The sequence below is a fragment of the Etheostoma spectabile genome, chromosome 21 (genome assembly GCF_008692095.1).
Source record: "Etheostoma spectabile isolate EspeVRDwgs_2016 chromosome 21, UIUC_Espe_1.0, whole genome shotgun sequence".
Classification (NCBI taxonomy): domain Eukaryota; kingdom Metazoa; phylum Chordata; class Actinopteri; order Perciformes; family Percidae; genus Etheostoma; species Etheostoma spectabile.
The window spans coordinates 16340901-16360455 of NC_045753.1; the positions used below are offsets into that span (position 1 = coordinate 16340901).

Here is a 19555-nt window from a genome sequence, read left to right on the forward strand (position 1 = left end):
TGTAGAAGAATTAGTTTTTTTTTTTGTGAAGGCATAATATCACCAGATACTATTTGCTATTTCTTGCTTCATACAACCCACAGAATGAAATAGGAAAATTAGTGCATGATGTGAGGGTCTGACCTCAGGGTTACGACTACAAGAGTTAGAGCACACAGCCTTTTGCAGCTGAACCTCAAGCTTAAATCTAAGTGTTTGCCCAGCTGTAAGCCTGTTTGCCTTCAACATGGCATGTGTTAACCACTAATGAATGGAGTAATTAGAGCATCATAGTGAATTAGGCTTACGTGATGTCATTTGTGTGCAGTTGTTACTGATTGTTACAGCCTCCTGGCAGGTCTACTTTACATCACGTCAGTGACGGTTAACTGCTGCAGCTGATTATAATAAGTTTTACAAGTGAAGGTTTAATTTATGGGTATGAGATAGTTGTTAAAAGGTCTGCCATGTGTGGGAGGCATTGTGCTGCTAGGACGCCAAGGTAGTGATTGGATAGCGAACTTGATGATGAGTAAGCCTCTCTGGTTCCGCCTCCACATCCTTTTTTACACATCCCCCCCCCCCCCCCCCCCCACACACACACACACACACACAAACACAATGCACACACAAATCCCAGTATGCGTGAGCAGCCTTGCACCTCATGCAGGTTGCATACCAAAAAAGTCACAATAAAAACAAGGGAGCATGCCGTCACCCATCTAAACCTCCTCAGACGGAGCGCTGTGTCCCCCCCCCCCGCCTTTTACTGCAGATTGCTTGTCTGGGATCTGTCCTCACTGAAGGACACGTTCCCTGACTTGCTTTTAAGGACATCTTAATGATGCGAGACCGCCCCGCCTGCCATAGTGTGATCAGTGAGAAGAGAGAGAGAGAGAGAGAGAGAGAGAGAGAGAGAGAGAGAGAGAGAGAGAGGAGAGAGAGAGAGAGAGAGAGAGAGAGAGAGAGAGAGAGAGAGAGAGAGAGAGAGAGAGAGAGAGAGAAGAGAGAGAGAGAGAGAGAGAGAGAGAGAGAGAGAGAGAGAGAGAGAGAGAGAGAGAGAGAGAGAGAGAGAGAGAGAGAGAGAGAGAGGAGAGAGAGAGAGAGAGAGAGAGAGAGAGAGAGAGAGAGAGAGATGTCTGATTGAGACTGGTGTGCCGCCTGCCGGAGAGAAATCATTTTGGTTATTTTTAACCTGCTATTTTCTGTTTTTTTCACTGTGTTTCTCAGAGATTCAAGCCTCTCTTGGATGATGGACTGATCAGCTGAATGTCAGGTATAGTTGTGATACTTCTGTTATAATACTTGAGTCCTGCTGCAGACTTGTGGTCACTATCATTAACGTTCCTGATGAATACAAAAGGACACATACATTGTCTGAATATCGATTCAGATGCCCTGTGTGATTTGTATTGCATAATTGGGAATGAAATTTAAACTATGCAAAAGTTATCTTTATCATATAATATTAAAGCTACTTTCCCTTTTACAAAGAGGTATCCTTTGGTTTAAAACATTCATGTTTGAAGTTCACATAATTGCATGGATTACATTCTTCATGGCATGTGATGCATATGAAGTGTTAGCTCTCATTCCTTTTAGAAGAGGACCCGCGCCTGTTTGACAGGTTTCTGGCTTCTTATGTCGACTTAAAATGCAGAAGCTTAGTCAGGATGTGTTTGCGCATACACAAGTTTACCACTTCAGTCTAGGCGCCAAGGAAAACATTAACAAATTGGTGTAAAATCTATCCAGAGAGAGAGAGGTTCTCTAAGGCAGCATTGACTAATATAAATGCTGTCAGTTGGCCTGGTGGGGCTGACTGACTGGATATTGCGGTCAGATGCTGGGGTTACGAAAAAATGAAAGCCACGTTACGGCAGGCTTGAAATCATAGGGGAATAAAATTGCCATCTTGAAATGAAATAAATTACAGGCAGGTTTTTAAAAATAGATTTGCAAACTCCTTTTTAACAGCGCAGTGTTGAGCTGTGAAAGCAAGAATGTAGAAGGCTAAAGGTTATTATGTGATTTATGTCATATTCACTGCAGTAGCATAGTTTTGTTTTTGTGTCCCAGTAGATTTTCTGCTTTAACTGGGGGGGAAAAAAAGTGCCTTTGAGTCAGTTGTTTTCCAGTCAGTTTGGGCGCCCATTCTGTTAATCCGTCTTGCAGTGTGAAAGCTATTTTGGGGGTAGTTTGATCTGATTTTGAAAATGCACCCTTAAACAATGCATCACATGGCTTCCTTTTCACCTCAGTCTCCTTTTGAACAGGCTGTTAGGCGATTTATTTTGAATGACTTGAGGTCATTGGAACAGTTGAAGGAGAACAAAAAAGAGTTTCTGCAGAGGAAGTACTGAGCTCATTTCCGCGCAGCACTGAAATTTAGCTTAGGAACTAGCAATGTCCTGTGGAATCACGCCTGTATGTAACCCTTAACCTCATTGGTGAAATATGCGTACAGCTGCAGGGAGGTAGTTTCAGAGAGTACAACTAAGCATATCCAGTCAAGGTGTGCTCGCACTTCCTCGGCCGCGGCGTGTGTGACTCTGTTGTATTTATATGGTTTATGGTTTGTAGTATCCTGTAATGAGTGAGAGACCGTGGGGCATTATGCCCTTGCTATAAATAAGACGAGGACTGCATTACACCAAACCTTTAAATTGCATACATTAGATTAGGTTCTTGAATCATCTTCAATGATTAAAAGTCTTTTTTGCGCAGTACTGTAAATGTTTCAGGGAGATTTCTGAAGCAACATGTGCAACTTCAGCATCACAGCATTAGTATGATTCTATCGTTTTTATGTGGTTTTGTGCAGCCAGCAGGCTTTCAGACTTTAGCATTGGCAGACTGAACAAGCGGCCTCCAAGGAGACCAGAAATGCCTAGGATCCTTCAATAAGATGCTCAATGTTGCCAACTAAGCAAGTCCAATTGAATTTGGACTTTTATTTGTGGTTCTTGCTGCCACGCTTGTTGCTCTCTTCTTCATCTTGATATGGGAGGTTATGTTGAAAGATCTCCTAAGCGTTACAAAGTGATACCCATCTCCCTTGAACCCCAGCATCTCATGTGAATGAAGTGTGCTCTGCATCCTTCCTCGGGGCCACCAACAGATGCATCCTGCAGCTGCACGCTCTTTCCTGTCTGCACTCAGGCCCTTTTGTCTGAAGACGTTGCTACAGCAAAGTTAGGACACCGGCTGAATTTCAATGGACTAGCCCTGAATGGAGCAGTGCTGGTAGGCTGGCGGGAGGTTCCAGTTTCCATGGTCCTTATTCTTACCGTGCAACCAGTTAATTTAAATATTAATGCCTTTTACTAACTTTGACCAGCTGTTCACGGCCTGGTTGGCTGAAACGCACAAAGGTGAACTCAACATCATCTTTTTTTTTTGCCATTTACTTTTTTGCGCTGTGATATCCACGTTTGTCTCGTCGTTTCATAGGCTTCATAAGCAGTGCGACACTACTCTGGTTGACATGTGGGATAAACAGCCTCTCTGATGAGTTGCCTTGATTGGATCTCCAGGAGGATGTTTATGACTGAGGGTTATTTCTACTCAGGCCTCCGCCCCGGCTGCCTGCCTGCCTGCTAGACCAAGCCTACCCATGCTGAAATCAGTGTGGCTGACAAGCTGAGCTTGTGTGAAGCAGGAACTTCCGTATCAAAGTGTGTGTGTGCACCATGATCTCGCGACAGAGGTGACTGGCTGTTAAGGTAAGACAGGGGAGGGTTTTCAACGGACCCGTTTCAGTGAGTGAGCGTGCTGTTTGCTGCAGCATTAAAAAATGTCACATTTCCTTTGGAGGCACGAAGCTCCTGTCAGGAAGTGACAGTTAGCCTCATTTAACATTCAGACATTTTACAAAGAAACCACCACATGGGATGTGATATAGGAAGTTCTAGCACGGATGAGGAAAAAGGGAGAATCTGTTGTCGGGAGTGTTTTATAGCCTTAGACCAAGCCGCATAGGAACATGCATATTATCGTGCATGACTGTGGTGGTGGGTAAAGAAACCTACTGATTAAATGTCCTTAAAGTGACAGAGAATGAAAAGGGTTTGCTATGTAAATGCCCTTTACTGTGAGGAATGCACAGGCTGTAAGCTCTGTTTTCAATCCAAATAGGAAGTCAAGGAGACACCAAAGGCATCTCATATCTATTATGTTTCATGGTATACCTAAACTGACACAGGGCTGCAATGGTTTATTTTTGTTACTGTTAATTCAAGTCAATATTTGCTCAAATTCACGCGTCACAAATATTCCTTAAACGGCTTTACAATCTGTACAGCATCCAACACCCTCTATCATTAGACTCTGGGATGGATCTTGAAACTTGACTAGTAATAATGATTAAATTACAATATATGATAAAAACCGAAAGACTAATATTTTGTTTTAATGTATTAAGTGCCAAAAATAGTGACAAATGACCATCACAAGCTCCAAGAACTCAAAATAACATCTTCTGTACAGTTTTGTAAAACACTAAAAAGCAGTAGACCACATCCTCTCCTTTGAGAAGCTGTAACCCGTGAACATTTGGCATTTTTGCTAGATAAATAATACATTTTCTGTCTATTGATTAATTGAGTTATAATTCCGGCGTGTTCCTTTTGTACTGCTTGCAGTACATCACAAGAGTCAACCGTGTTGTCTCTGTGCACAAAGTCCCTGTGAAAGGGAGCTGAACTTTAGCCATCTGGCTGCCAGATGTGCCACTACTTCCTTTGGTCCCCTCCGTAGAGATTTGATTCTCTTGCATGAATCTACTCTCCAGCATGATATTGGAGGGAGGACGAGCATGAGTAGGACGCTGTCTGAAAGCTGGAACTTCTAAAGTTTTTTGCCCAGTGCCAAGCGACCGGGCACTTTGAGTTCCCACAAGGGCTTTTCCCACCGACTGGCTGGCCGAAGGGCTTTCCAAAGAGAGATTTCTTTTTAAATGTGATGCCAAGTTCTCAGACTCCTTTTCTCACCCACCATGGCGGAAAACAAGCAGCAAAAAAAAGGATCTGGAAGTACAAATCGCTCCTCATCTCACACGTAAGATGTCACATTTTAGTGGATTGTTGCAGTGTGGAGAGTGTTTTTGTTGCTTTTTCTTGTGGTAGTTGCAAAATTATGGCATCTGGGATGTTTTCAATATGTGGTGAGGTCTCAAATAGATTTGGGCAGCTGGAGCACAGTAGTCTTGGAAACTTTGCTTCCTTTTATGGAACTTGGGTAGAGATTCAGCCTCCTTTTTACTCGTCAGACTTTTACTTTAAAGTTATTATTGAGGTCAAGCTGTAAAAAACATTTGTCTTTGTTTCTGTATTTTCTTTAACCATGGCGGACAAAGTAACAAGCAAATCAATGTTGTCTCCCCCGTTGTGCTTGAGAGAGAGAATCTTCCAAACAAATCAAAAGGTCTATGAGTACAAGGTTGACCTGCCCACTCAGCCCCAGACGCAACAAAGAGGAGAGTAGCGATGACTCACCCAGCACTTCTCTCTCCACAATGAGAGTCCACTCTATAGATCACACAGAGGTGCTTTTGACCCTGTCGCATCAAGCTGATTTTGTTGTTGGATTGATTCTGTGCTTTTGGTCTACACTTTGCAGCGCCAGTGTTACAGTATGTGTATCTGTGAGTGTGTTGGGTGACTGTGTTTTTGTGTGTATTCCTTAAGGCTTTATGTGTATTTGTGTGTCTTCCTCTTGTTGCTTGGGTGCCCTGCTAGGTTCCTGACCAGCTACATGTTATAAGTGATGTTGAGGAGCAGTGTTACTCCTGACTGCTAACTTGTCGGAAGGCTCGTTTGTTTATCAGCAGAGCTCCCTGCAAAGCTCACTGTTTATTCAGAGGGGAGGAGGTTTTGCTTGAAACCTGTTGCCGGTTTGCGTGGGGGTCAGAGTGCTCCGTATCAACCTGTAGGTTTAAAAAATGAATACTGACTCAACTCCAATCCCATGTGATCGAGTCATAGAGAGATGAAATGAATGGATTGTAATTTGAGTGCTGACAAAACCTAAAAAGAGGATTTCATGAGCCATTTGCTCTCATCTCTCTCAAAAGACTTTTTTAAAAGTTTTTTTTTTATTGCATGATTAACATTCATGACATAATTTATCACATAATGTAGCCTAAACTGGCTATTTGTCATGAACAAAGGCATCAGACAGATTCCATGTTCTTTTCATGTAATACATCAGAATAATACATCAGAAATAATAGCGGAAGCAGTTTCACAATGTCTCAGGTGTAGAGAATAACTTCTATTCACAGTTTTTCGTTTCAGCTGCTTGATGAAATGCATGTGTGCTTACATTTTTTTTAAACCTTTGCATGAATGTGCATCATGAATGCTACATTTATAAACAAAACATAAGCCCAGTTTAAATAATAGTTTGGGGAAGGCTCATTTACTTTCTTGCCGAGACTTAGATGAGAAGATTGATAACACTCATCATGTCTGTATGCGCATGTCTGCAGTTAGCTTAACATAGCACAGAGACCGCTAACAAGGGGAAAGAGCTAGCCTGGCTCTGTCTAAAAGTAACACAAAAACTGCCTACCAGCACCTCAAACGCTTGCTTATTAACATGTTTCACCTTGTTTGTTTAATTGATACAACTATTGAAGTCTTAAAACAGTATTTCTTCAAACAACATGCTACACTAAGCTAGCTGGCTGCTGGCTGTAGCTTCATATTTACTGTACAGATATGAGTGGGGGTGTTGATGGCTAAGAGTCTGCAGCCATGCTAGCTGCTCGATGTAGCTGTACTTCAAATACACTGTATGTGTTTCCACTGTATATGCGGTTTTATGTATGTGTGTGAGTGTGTTTGCTTCCTGTTTCTGAGTCTACTGCGATGTCATTCACAGCTGCTTGTGGAGCATGGGTACAACTGCCAGTGCCGCGCCACAGCCTGTTTCTGTAGCGTCGCCACTTGAGAGCGTCCATGCCAACGGGATGGCCGACAGCAGGCAGTCTCTCAGCATGAGCCACTTTCAGACAGTCAACATCCACAACAAGGCCAAGTCCATTATCACCAACAAAGTCGCACCTGTCGTCATCACGTAAGTCCCTCCTCGAATCCGCGTTCTCACAATTGGGTGTTAATCCTCTTTGATCACTGTGGTGACATCCCCCAACCCCAGCGGAAGTGTTTGCCCCTATTATCTTAACATTTGTCAAACCAGGCCTGGCAAATAATAGCTGATAATTGAACTGACAATCTTACCATCCAGACCTGCTGTTCTGTGTTCTGTTTTACAGGTATAATTGCAGACAGGAATTTCAGATTCACGATGAAATCCTCAAGACCAACTACAAAGTGGGCCGGATATCAGACGCTATGCCCGAGCACTACTTGGTGCAGGTAAGGACAAACCTCACAGCGCTGTCGTGGAAAGACGTGGGCTCATCTCACCTGTCTTTATGTCAGCTCTTTTCACATTCACGTGTCCAAATTGCAGAGTGGCATGGTAACATTGTCATGCGCTGTTTTATGATCTGGGACAGCCATTGAAACGGGAATGTTGTCACCCTGCTATCAGGACTTTGATCTGCTCTGTCACCTCTGCTGTGTCTGTTCAGACATGCAGTGTTTTGTCACACACAGCATCTGTTTAAATGTGTATACATGGGCCAGTGGGTTCACCTACAGTAAGATCTCATCCACATGAATTTGAAATTTGAAAACACATCTTTTACTCTGTTTTGTTCACACTAAGCAAATCACTTTTTTTCACAACCAAAAAAACGTGCTTTTCAAAAACCCTCTCCAGAGTGGAAAAATATCTGAAAACACCAACCTTGAGACGTTTTTTCAGAACATTTTTTTTATTTTTTTTATTTAAAAAAATAAAGAAGTTATTGGCAATAAAAGATTTGAAGGGATTTGTTGCCCATGGAGCTTCACAAATCTGGATATTTTATCAACCTGGTACTGGATCCAACATGGATTTATCAGAACCTATCCCTAGTCAGTGATGTATATTTATGTTTATAGACAACTTCGAAGAGAAAAATGGAGATTTGATTGATAGTTAAAGTGCAGCAGTGTAGGATTTAATGTGAACCACAATCACATTGATATTTGGTTCTTTACACTGACAATGGAAACTGTAAACATGTAAATATTTTGACACACTAATCTTCAAGAGTTGGAGGCGACAGAGCAGAGATTTAACCTGTTGAGACAACACAATAACCAGACTCTGTCAGTTTTGTTATTTGCCAACAGAAAGAGGAGGAAGGAGACTGATTGTTAGGATTTTTTTAGTGTGGGTGACAAACAAAGGAATTAATTAATTAAAAAGCTTAAAATTCCAGTGAGGATGCAAGTTGTATGACGCATAAACACCATTTTTCAGATTTAACTAACTACTTAAGTGTTGACATATTTGCTCTGCAGAATTTACAAATTCTAATGTGTGCTCGAGCGGAAGCTGAAGAAATGTTGTGGCTGAGTCATTCTCTGAGATGTAAATTGCATTGCCTTCCAGGGGGAGTACTTCATGGTCCAGGATGTGTACAGCAAGGCAGATGTCCTCAATACCACAAGCAGCTATGGAGCACCCAACTTCCGCCAGGTCAAGGGATCCTACCCGCTGTATGGGATGGGTCAGCCGAGCCTGAATGGCTTCAAACACGTTCTTCAATGGCTCCAGATGCAAGGGCACGAGGTCACTGTTATTTTCTCTTAAATCCACATTTATAAAGGCAGAACACACACAAGCTCACATAAATTGCTGACTAGTAGATGTTATGCCCTTAATTGTCCTGTGTTGGTGTGTGTGTGTGTGTGTGTGTGTGTGTGTGTAGCTCTGCCTCTTTTCTAACCATGTTGTCAGTAAATATTTGTGGAGTCAAGTGCTCAGTGGAGGCTGTGGCTGAATTGTAGAACTGAGCAAACAGAAAGTTGCAGTCATGTGAACCAGTGGAAAATGAATCTCTCTGCTTACAGCAGCTAGAAAACTAACCGTAATTGAAATGAAATTGACAAAATTATATGTCAGGCTTCTCTTACTCATGTGCTGCATGTCATATGACAACAGATTGTTTCCAGTTGCTCTTGGAAGTGGTGTAGTTGGTAGAAGGCAACAGCCACTTACTTTGAAAAGCTATTATTTGTGCTTTTGCAAGCAGGAGGTTATATTCTTCTGTGTAAGAGAGGAGCCGGTGGTTTTCCTGCACAAGGACGACAACTTTGTGCCATACACCCCCAGGAGGAAGGAAAACCTCCACGAGAACCTTCATGGCCTGGAAAAGGAGGAGCTGGTGGAGAGCCTGGAGATCACTATTAGGAAGGAGGTGACAAACACACTTACTCAGCATCTGCATGAGTTTTTTGACACAATGTAGTTTATAGCAGTACCCGCCTCTTTCTACTTCCACAGCTCTACGACTTTGCCAAGCTAAACGAAAACATCTTCTACGTCTACAATGATATTGAGTACTTTAAAGACGAGCCACAGAAGATCTCCATCACGTGTGAGGAGGACATCCACGTGACTGAGGAGGTCTATAAGAGGCCCATGTTCACCATGCCGGCTTACAGGTTGTTTACATTGTTGCTTTATTAGCCCTTAGCTCCTCTGCTCTCATGTCAGTTTAGACATAGTAACGTGTGGCTGCCTGCCGTAAAATATGCAGGGCAGGTTATAAAGAGCGGCACTTGTTTGTGCAAAGGCTGGTTGCCCTGTTTTTTTCAGAAGAAAAGGGGGACGCATAAAAAAAAACTAACAGATTGCTGCATCCTGTTTGCAATCAGATCAGCAGCATTAGCTTTCAAATGTCATGAGCTGCACACAACATTTCCAGGACAAGAAGATATAATATTCCCTCATGTCTCTGACTATCTTGACGTTGTGTTGTCCAAGAAAAGTAGCAGGATGTTTTATTATATGAAGTCTAAAATTGCAGGTGGTGTATTTTTCTCTTTCTTTCTTCAAGATACATTTTGGGGCATTTTTAGGCCTTTTATTGACAGGACAGTTGAAGACATGAAAGGGGAGGGGGGGGGGGAATGACATGCAGCAAAGGGTTGCAGGTTGGAGTCGAACCTGGACCCGCTGCGTCAAGGGGTAAACCTCTATATATGGGTGCCTGCTCTACCAACTGAGCTTTCTGGGCGGTGTATTTTTAAGGTAATAAATAAATGATCCCATGATTTTGATCTCTCCCATAATCCCTTGTGGATTGTCGAAGCAGGCAAAGTTTCCATCTGAGACTCGTGGGATAAGTAACCAACAACATGAGGGAGCTAAGCTGGCGAGTCTTGCTTTAGGTCAGATGTGTATCTGCAGTGTCTTATTATGTCTTGCATAAGTGCAATATTGACACACCACAGGTGCGGGTTCAACTCCAGGTAACAACTTGTTGTATTGCAGGTACTTCAGATTACCACTACCAATGGAGGGAGCACCATTGGAAGAAGACTTTGATGCATTTGTTAACATACTCAGGGTAAGATCGACAATCGTGATACTAGGGTTGTGAATTTTCACTGGTCTCACGACTCAAATCGATTTGATATCACGATGCAACAAGATGCTTCACCTCCTCATCATTATTATTATATAGTGCTACACATAGTTTTCATCAACAAATTCAAGCCGTCAGATAAATTGTATCAGCTCTTAAAATAGACACTTACTGAATGTAGCGGAGCCTGAACACATCAGACAACAGACGAAAGGCAAAAATAAAAAAAGCAACGACTGGAAAATCAACAAGTAACATCAGCAGGCTATAATGGATTATGGTCTGTCACTGCATCAAGTTCGAATCACCCAGATCTGCATCACAGTGCATCATTGCAATGATTACTTTCATCAGCCTTACATGATACACCAATTAAATAGACCTTTTTTGGTTGTGCTTCTCTTGATGCGATCTTGTTTTGATGTACCATTAAAGTTATTAATGGCTGGAATATTGGAGAGCATCTGGACTTTCTCACTGAGGTAGTGAAAAGGTCACAGTTGCTTTTTTTTTTAATCCACATATAGCCTTGTGAATCTGTTCTGTCTCTGCTATTAATCTCTAATAAGTGTAAAATATGGCAGAAAACCTGCAGCTTGTACTCAATTCATGTCTGCTGTTCTTCTCTGTCTGGTTTCCATCCTGCTTCACACAGGATGTTCTTTTCTTCTTGTTTTGGCCTTCTTTGGAATGACTTGCAGCGGCCGGTTCAGTTCCTTGTGGTTGGAAAGTGGCTCTAAGTGTTTGGATCAGAGCTTTACAAAGTCCTGTCTCACTCTTCTTTTTACTCTTGCTCTTTGTAGTTCTCAATTGTCTCAGTTCTAGAGTTTTTTCCCCCCCAATCTCTTGATGGGAAATGTGCCGTCCTCCATGTAAACTCTGACCCATGCGTACGCACATTTTGGAGACAAAATGGCATTTGGCAACGCAGAGGTTGAGGTGGTGAACTAAAGTCAGACTGCAGAAAGTACATGTGGGAAAAATGATTACTCGTAATATTTTCCTGTCAAAATGTCATTAAGAACAAGCAAGTATTGATTTTAGTTATTTGAATGTGTGAAGACATTTAGGCCTCAAGAATAAAACTGCTGACTTTGGCTGTAGTGCTTTTCAATGTGTGTGGCAGGTTATATGTAGCCATGTTGTCCTAAAAACTTAAATTTTCCAACCAAATTAAATTTTGTAATTTGACCTCCCTTACCACCTTAATGATATAACACTGTTCATCTCTCGAAGTGGTTTACAGTGTTCTGTATGTGCGCTGTTTTCCAGGAGAGGCCCAGCTTGTCTCTGGGCCACAATGCATCCCGTCCACTGCCTGCTCTGCTCTTCAGCTGCCAGGTGGGCGTCGGCCGAACCAATCTAGGGATGATCCTGGGCTGTCTGGTCATGAATCGTTTGAGGGGTGATTCACAACTACAGTAAGTACTAAATCAATGGTATCTAGAAAAACAGAGAATTACATAAAACATTATCCCAGGTCTGTTAATACAGTGTTATGATGCAGCTTTGGAATTTGTTTCATTGAGCCTTTTTTGATGCCAGATGTCAGATAGGACTTGATCTTGTTTGGCTTGTTCTGCAGAGTTGAGGAAGGTGCAGCTTCAGAGCCCAAACCATTGTTTCAGGTCATCCAGTCTCTGATCAACAAGCTGCCTAATGGACAGCAGGTCATGGAAGAGGTAAAGCAGATAATGTACACCGTCACATAATTTTGTTAAAAAATAAAAACAATACATAGAGAGCATCTGTTGGTCCTTTTCGTCCCCCTCCACTCAAACATGTGAGTCTTTTCAATTGATTAGGAGACATCTTGTGTCCAGCAGTTAAAGATTTGAAACAAAGAAAATGTTTATATTTATAGATTCTGTTTTTGAGGACTGAGAAGGAGTTTTATTGTAAATAGTAGTCATTTTAAGAATTTTCTACTATGGTAATTAACATATTTGTGGAAAACCTAATCCGAATACACAAGTATTTCATATATGTCCACAAACATTTCAGGAGTGGATGTTTAGTTTATTATGTTTAAATCAAGGATTTAAAAGGTCAAATAGTTTTTCATTTGTAAAAAAAAAATGTCTTGTTTTTATCCAACAGGTTGACCAGGCTATCACGCTGTGTTCAGAAATGCACAACATAAAAGCAGCAATATATGAAAACAAGAGTAAGCTTGAAGGGATCGGAGAAGATTATCAAATTCAGGTTAGTGATGATGCTTATTTCGAAGCTGTGATTTAGCAGCGCTCACAGCACCCTGAATTTCTTTTCAAAGGCAGCACGGTGTGCCACATGATTTCAACACAGCTTCTGCTGCTCTATTTGTGTTCGATTTAAACCAAGAGGACAGAAATCAAAGGATCATGATGCATACTAATCAATGCGGGGCCCTTAAACTGATGGAGGACTTTAGAGAGTTGGCTTACAATCTGTCAGGAAATCTGTGGGATCTTAAATGCAGGTTTAGTTTAGATAAAACACTTCAATAAGAAACAGATATTGAAGCCTTTTTGTTTTTCAGGGAAGCAGTACCAAAGACTACTTTCTAAACAGAACCATGCAGAGCTTGGAGCGCTACTTCTACTTGATTGTATTTAATGCATACCTTCACGAACAGGTAAAAAGAATTTCCAGTGTAAATGTCTTTTATTGATCTAAAAGTGAAAACGTTTTACAAGCCATTAAAATATCCGGATTTGTAACTATATGTTGCATTTTGCAGTATCCCCTTGCCTTTGTGTCCAACTTCAGCCAGTGGATGTGCTGCCACCCATGGCTGTACAGGTTACTGGCCTGCATGGACCTATCAGAGCTGTCGGCTCCGGCCGAGCTGGTCACCAGAGGAGCTCGCGTCCTGGTGAGGAAATCAGGCTGCGCAAACAGAAAATTGTCGTGGGGTTAGACTTGGTATTACATCTGCTTCTGTCGTCTGAAACTGAAACCATGTCGTGCAGCACACAGATGTATCATGCATACAAATGCCACTGCTGTTTTTTTCTTTTTTAAATACTGATGAAGCTCTCCACATGATGGCAATCTTTAATTCAAGATATCTCTCACAGTCGTCTCACACAATCATGTAATCATCTGTATCTTCCAATGCGCTGTGTATTTTCAGTTATATATAACTGAGTGTGTCTGCGCAGGTTGCTGATGAGTGTTTTGCTCCTGACGTGCTCAGCACAGTGAAGGAGATGAAGGCGGTCAACTTCAGACGAGTGCCCAAGATGCCTGTTTATGGAATGGCTCAGCCAACATCAGAGGTGCAGCAGATTCCCTCGTACTCTCATCATCTGAATAGAGCTCTGACAGTACTTAATCACACAATCCTTGCCATCATCTTGAAGCATTGAAAATTAGAGAATTTATTTTAGGGACTACCACTTCCTTGGAAATAGGATTATTTGCAATACTTAAAATACCTTAACGTAATACTTAAATACTCTTTTTAAGTAGTCGAGACACAATACTTCAGAATGTTTGGACTCTGTGGTACAGTATAATTTGTAAAAGACTGACTTTGCACATTTCCATTGTCAATGAAAATGTCCACACCAAACTGACAATTTTGTTTGTCAATATGCATCCTTGCAGTCAGGAATATTCATGAGAGTACAAATACTCAGAGGACTGACTCACATGCTCAGGATGCTCAATCCATCTTCTAGCTCCTTTCTGTCTAATTGTACACTTGCTGTGTGCAGGCTACCGGAGCAGTTTTGGCCCATCTGACGGATGAGAAGAGGAAGCACAACCACGTGTTGTGGATCAACTTGCAGGAGGAGCTGGTGCTGGAAGGGAACGGTCAGATTTTTACACCAAGGGAGCCTTTGTGCTTGGACCAGCACATTCCTATCCCATTGTCTGACCCGCAGCTAATAGAGGTAGAGTAAGAATGATGCCTTTTGGATGCTTTTCAGGGGAGTTACAATCAGATAAGGGATTAAGAGTGCCTGAGACAATCACTAGTTTTACCATCAGAAGCTTTAGCATTTGGCCTAGTTGAAGTGTAAATGTTCTCATGTCCCCTCCTGGCCTGTAGAAACTGGAGACATCTCTGAAAGAGGAAATCCTGCGAGCTCAGAAGTGGCTTGAGGTGACCCTGGAGCAAGAGAAACAGATGAAGATGTTTAAAAGCTGCCTGACAGTCCAGGAGATCTTCAACCAGCACATAAGCTCCCATCAAGGCCTCGTCAGCAAACGCATCCCCCTGCCGGACTGCAGCGCGCCCACCGAGGAGGTAATGATATGAACGGGTGCAAACACACGTGTGCTCACAAACATGCAGGCACACAGGTTCCTTTTGCTGCTGCTTGTAATGATGAGAGGTGTCAATGAATAAGCATTGTGCTCCCTCTGGTGGTTGAGAATGCTACTTTAAGCTTTTCACCATACAATGATAGGCAGATCTAATTATTTTTCAGTTTTTCACAACCACTCATAATGAATTGTATCATTTTCTTGTATAATTATTCATTAATGTGATAATTTGTCTGTGTATTTTGTACATAAACTCTGTGTGTGTTCTTGTTCTCAGGATTTTGATAAGCTGTTGGAGGCCATGAAGAGTGCCTTGGCTGAGGACTCTCACTCAGCCTTCGTTTTTAACTGTTCCAATGGCAAAGGCAGGACCACGACCGCCATGGTTGTCTCCGTTCTGACTCTCTGGCACTTTAATGTAAGACACTTATTTAAGTTTTCCTTAGGACTTTAATACCATTCAGCTAAAAATGATCAAGTGAGTGTTTTCATGATTCAACATTCAACATCAAATCTGGTGTTTTCCACCTGCAGGGTTTTCCAGAGTTTGGCGATGATGAGTTTGTCAGTGTTCCTGATGCCAAGTACACAAAAGGAGAGTTTGAGGTATGCACAAAAAATCAACGCCTTCTCCAGCTTGTAAACACATGATAACAATTTACTTTATCCATTTATATAAACTGAGAATGTAGTGCAAACTACTGATCTTAAAAAACAAATTCAGCAAACTTGAGACAAGTATGGACAACAACAGTTTGCGAGATTAATGTTCTTTTTTGCCTAGCAAACTAGTTTTTTTTCACATGCAGTTACTACTTACGTTAGAAAAACTACAACACCACACCGGATCTAGCTAGACCGGAAACAAAACAACAGGCCTGCCGCACACACTTGTTTGGGCTTGCAAGCCGGCCACAGAGTAGTAACGTTACGTTTTGAGTGGATGGCGAGCGCGAGACGCCAAAATGGATGCCAATAAGATTGTGAATAGAAAGTTTACTTTTTAAAAGTTGCCAAATGGTTCCATTGACAAGACCAAAGTGATCTGTGTGTTTTGTCGTTGTGAATTGAGCTATCATCACAGCACATCCAGTCTGAAATAGCACTTGATGGCTAACCACACAGTTGATGCTGATTCTCCGCCCCCTCATCAAAATATTTTTTCACCCTTTTACTGATGGACAGTGTTACTGTGTGAGAGATTAAGTGTGAATGTCTGCTCCAAGTTGAATGTTACTTGTGAAATTGAACATTTCAGTAGGCGATATGCCGATGTTGTTTTCAATAAAAAATAAAATTTTCACAAAGCAAGCCAATCCACTTTTCTATGCTGATAAGAGCATTAAATGAGAAAAAATGATGGGACAAAAAGAAATCAAGGGGCATCCAGAGTCCATTAATCGGGATTAAATATTTTAATTGTTTGAAAGCACTACCAGTCATACATGATAGTAAACTGAATATCTTTGGGTTTGGGACTTAAGCAGTTGGTCAGACATTTAAAGACGTCTTAAAACTGTGTGAAATTATGCGCTGCATTTTCACTATTTTCTGACATTTTATAGACAAATGATTAATTGAGAAAATAATGTGCAGAACAGTGTTTAGTAACCAGTTTCATATCAGTGCTGATGCTGAGACATGATCTGTGGTTGTTCAGATGCATACAAACGACATATATGTCTTAAAACTAATGTAAATGTTTGCATTCTCTCTACTCCAGCCCTTTGCAACTGTGATAAATGCTTTGAGCTAACAAAAGCAGAAGTCGAAGCCTTTTCTCCTGTGGTCTGAATAGTGTCTGTGAGTTAGCTGATTGATGTTTCTCTTGAGTTGTAACAATGACTCAGTGGTTGGAACCTGCTGGCTGTGTCCTCACACTGAAAGAGGCTTCACTTTGCAGGCCCACAATTCCGCATGCCAATCACAGCAGCGCGGCCACTTGAGTTTCTGGGATACACAGTGTGGTCGCCATGGAAACCTTGTCTGCATCCAATTCAACCTCCTAAGGGGTTTGTGATGTTGCCATCCCCATTGCCTTATCTGCCAAAAAGGGGTTCCTATGGCTGTGAGGTACAAAGCATCATGTGATTGAGGAACTGGAGTGGTGTGATGTAATCCTCTCCAGGTGTGATAGTGTAATAATGGCGCTTACCCACTGCTAGTACCAGCTCTACCTGGCTCGACTCGGCTGCGGTGCACCGTCCTCTTTTTCTATTGCAGATTTAGTACCAGGCGAGCGTGGCTGGTTGTCATAGCAAACCATCAGTGGAGTAAACCATTTTATGGTACCAGATAACGGGAATCACTTTGATAACATAGATTCAATTGTTTTGTAAAGTCAGTCTAAGTATTATTGTGACTTTTTATGCAGCCTGACACAGATTGTGTTTTTCCTCCTCCTCCTCGATCATATACGAAGTAAACCTGCTGTTTATGGGCCACCAACAGGTTTGGTAAAGTAGTCTGCAGTTTGGTCTTACATGCTGATGGAAACATTGCCCATCTCAGCTAGAAAAACACTGTAAATAAACATGCAGAGTTAACACTGTGCTTTACATAATGCATCAAAACATAATATAAAAAAATGTTTAAAGGAAGATCTCACCACAAGATTATGGGACTCACAAATGTCAGAACCGTTGCTAAATAGACCTTTTATTTAGATGTTTTGTCAACTGCTGTTTCTAAGGTCAAGAATGAACTGTCAATCTGTTAAACCAACATCATTGAGAACATTTCAAAGTGTGTAGAAAAATGGAAATTTGATACATAATCCCATGACACGAGGATGTGAAAATTCCAAAATAGCCGGTAAATAGACACTGTGTTGACATTGTTTTTGAGTCGTTCGAGAAATAGTAGCTTCAGTATATTTCAAACCATGTGTTTTAATGTGCCTTTTGAATTTGCTTATAAAATGGTGATTGTAAAACGGCAAACATGAAAAAGACAAACATTTTTACCCTTAGAAAACAAATTTTCCGAGTCAACAATGACATTGCTGTGCGTACTTCTGCTATAGGTGCAGCATTTGTTGGATTTATTAAAATAACATTAGGTGTTATGTCAGTTGGGAGGCAGTTGTTTAATTTTGCAGACTTTTCCCAACTTTTGAAACATTCTTGAAACTTTAGGCTAGAAACACACTGTATAACAAGTGTCTGCTGTTCCTGGTGTGCAGGTTGTAATGCAGCTAGTGCGTCTGCTCCCCGACGGCCATAGGATGAAAAGGGAGGTGGATATGGCCCTGGACTCTGTCAGCGAGACCATGACCCCCATGCACTACCATCTGCGAGAGATCATCATCAGCACCTACAGACAGGTACAGCACATTCCTGAGGGTCATATAGCGTGTGTGTGTGTGTGTGTGTGTGTGTGTGTGTGTGTGTGGGTGGTGGTGTGTGTGGTGGTGTGTGTGTGTGTGTGTGGGTGGTGTGTTGTGGGTGTGGGGTGTGTGTGTGTGTGGTGGTGTGTGTGTGTGTGGGGTGTGTGTGTGTGTGTGTGTGTGTGTGTGTGTGGTGTGTGTGTGTGTGTGTGTGTGTGGTGTTGTGTGGTGTTTAAATACGTATGAATCGTTTGTAGGACATATGATTCCAACATGTGGGACCATATTAAACCAAAATTATGACACTCTGTATCCCTGTTTCTCTAAATGCACATTTATAAAGGCAGAAACAACACACACAAGCTCACATAAATTGCTGACTAGTAGATGTTATGCCCTTAATTGTCGTGTGTGTAAACACTAATACTACTTCTACTCCACTACATTTCAGAGGTTAAATATTGTATAGGTTTTACTCCACTACATTATCCTGACAGCTTTAGTTACTTTACAAATTAAGATTTTTGCACCCATAACACATGTAGTTTATCAAATATGTTTTAGTATAAATTAACCTACTAGATTAGACAATTAAACACAGAAATGTTTTGTTTCCAGCACTTTTAATACTTTACTTACTTTAACTGATGCAGACTTTTACTTAAGTAACATTTTCAATGCAGGACTTTTACTTGTAAAAGTATTTTTACGGTGTAGTATTTGTACTTTTTACTTTTTTTTTTAAGTAAAGATCTGAATAATTGTTCCACCACTGATGGGATGTTTTAGCACCTTTTTGCCAGTCCTCACTTTGTCTAAGGGCTGATTTCAGGATTAGGACTAGTTTTTTGAGTATGGTCAGGTATTTAAACTCCTTCACTTGGTGTAGTATAAGGACTTATTCCCTACCTGAAGAAGAAGGCACTCCATCGGTTTCCTGCTGAGAACCCAGCTCCTTCACACGCGGCTGCAAACCGACCCAGTGAGTGCATCTGCAAAAAGCAGCAATGAGAACCCCAGCCCACCAAACTACAACCCCTCCCCACCCCGACTATGCCTTGATATCCTGTCCATAAATACTACAAACACAATGGGTGACAAAGCGCAGCCCTGGCTGAGGCCAACCCTCACCTGAAATGAGTCTGACTTACTGCCGAAAACCCGGACACAGCTCTCGCTATTCCCGCTATTTTGAAGAGGCATGTCAACCAAGACAGCCCCTCCACACCTAGAGCTTTCAACATTTCTAGATGGATCTCATCAATCCCCGGGGCTTTGCCACTGTGGAGTTGCTTAACTACCTAAACGACTTCCACCAGGGAAATTGACGACAATCCCCCATCATCTTCCAGCTCAACCTCTACCATAGAGGCATGGCTGGATTTAGGAGTTCCTCAAAATGCTCCTTCTACCGTCCTATTACCTCCTCAGTTGAGGTCAACAACGTCCCATCCTTAGATAGTTCTCTGGCTCCCCCTCCTGTGGTGGCAAACGGT

At 41.8% G+C, this 19555-nt stretch overlaps 1 protein-coding gene across 5 annotated transcripts in view; it reads left to right on the plus strand.

Moving 5' to 3' along the window:
• pald1a (phosphatase domain containing paladin 1a) overlaps positions 1–19555 on the plus strand; it is a 52901-nt gene that overhangs the window by 3799 nt on the left and 29547 nt on the right. The window contains exons 2-19 of one of the 5 annotated variants that reach the window (XM_032501404.1): positions 1210–1255; positions 6865–7059; positions 7259–7361; positions 8491–8670; positions 9134–9298; positions 9385–9545; positions 10378–10453; positions 11744–11892; positions 12057–12153; positions 12572–12676; positions 12993–13088; positions 13194–13328; positions 13618–13734; positions 14176–14355; positions 14514–14711; positions 15009–15149; positions 15266–15337; positions 17916–18056. In XM_032501404.1, the coding sequence (XP_032357295.1) occupies positions 6878–7059; positions 7259–7361; positions 8491–8670; positions 9134–9298; positions 9385–9545; positions 10378–10453; positions 11744–11892; positions 12057–12153; positions 12572–12676; positions 12993–13088; positions 13194–13328; positions 13618–13734; positions 14176–14355; positions 14514–14711; positions 15009–15149; positions 15266–15337; positions 17916–18056 (2298 nt within the window). In that variant the 5' untranslated portion in view covers positions 1210–1255; positions 6865–6877. Of the gene's footprint in view, positions 1–1074; positions 1256–3442; positions 3705–4763; positions 5038–6864; positions 7060–7258; positions 7362–8490; positions 8671–9133; positions 9299–9384; positions 9546–10377; positions 10454–11743; positions 11893–12056; positions 12154–12571; positions 12677–12992; positions 13089–13193; positions 13329–13617; positions 13735–14175; positions 14356–14513; positions 14712–15008; positions 15150–15265; positions 15338–17915; positions 18057–19555 lie in introns of those variants that run through there. The other 4 variants (XM_032501405.1, XM_032501406.1, XM_032501403.1 and 1 more) reach the window with 4 other exon arrangements.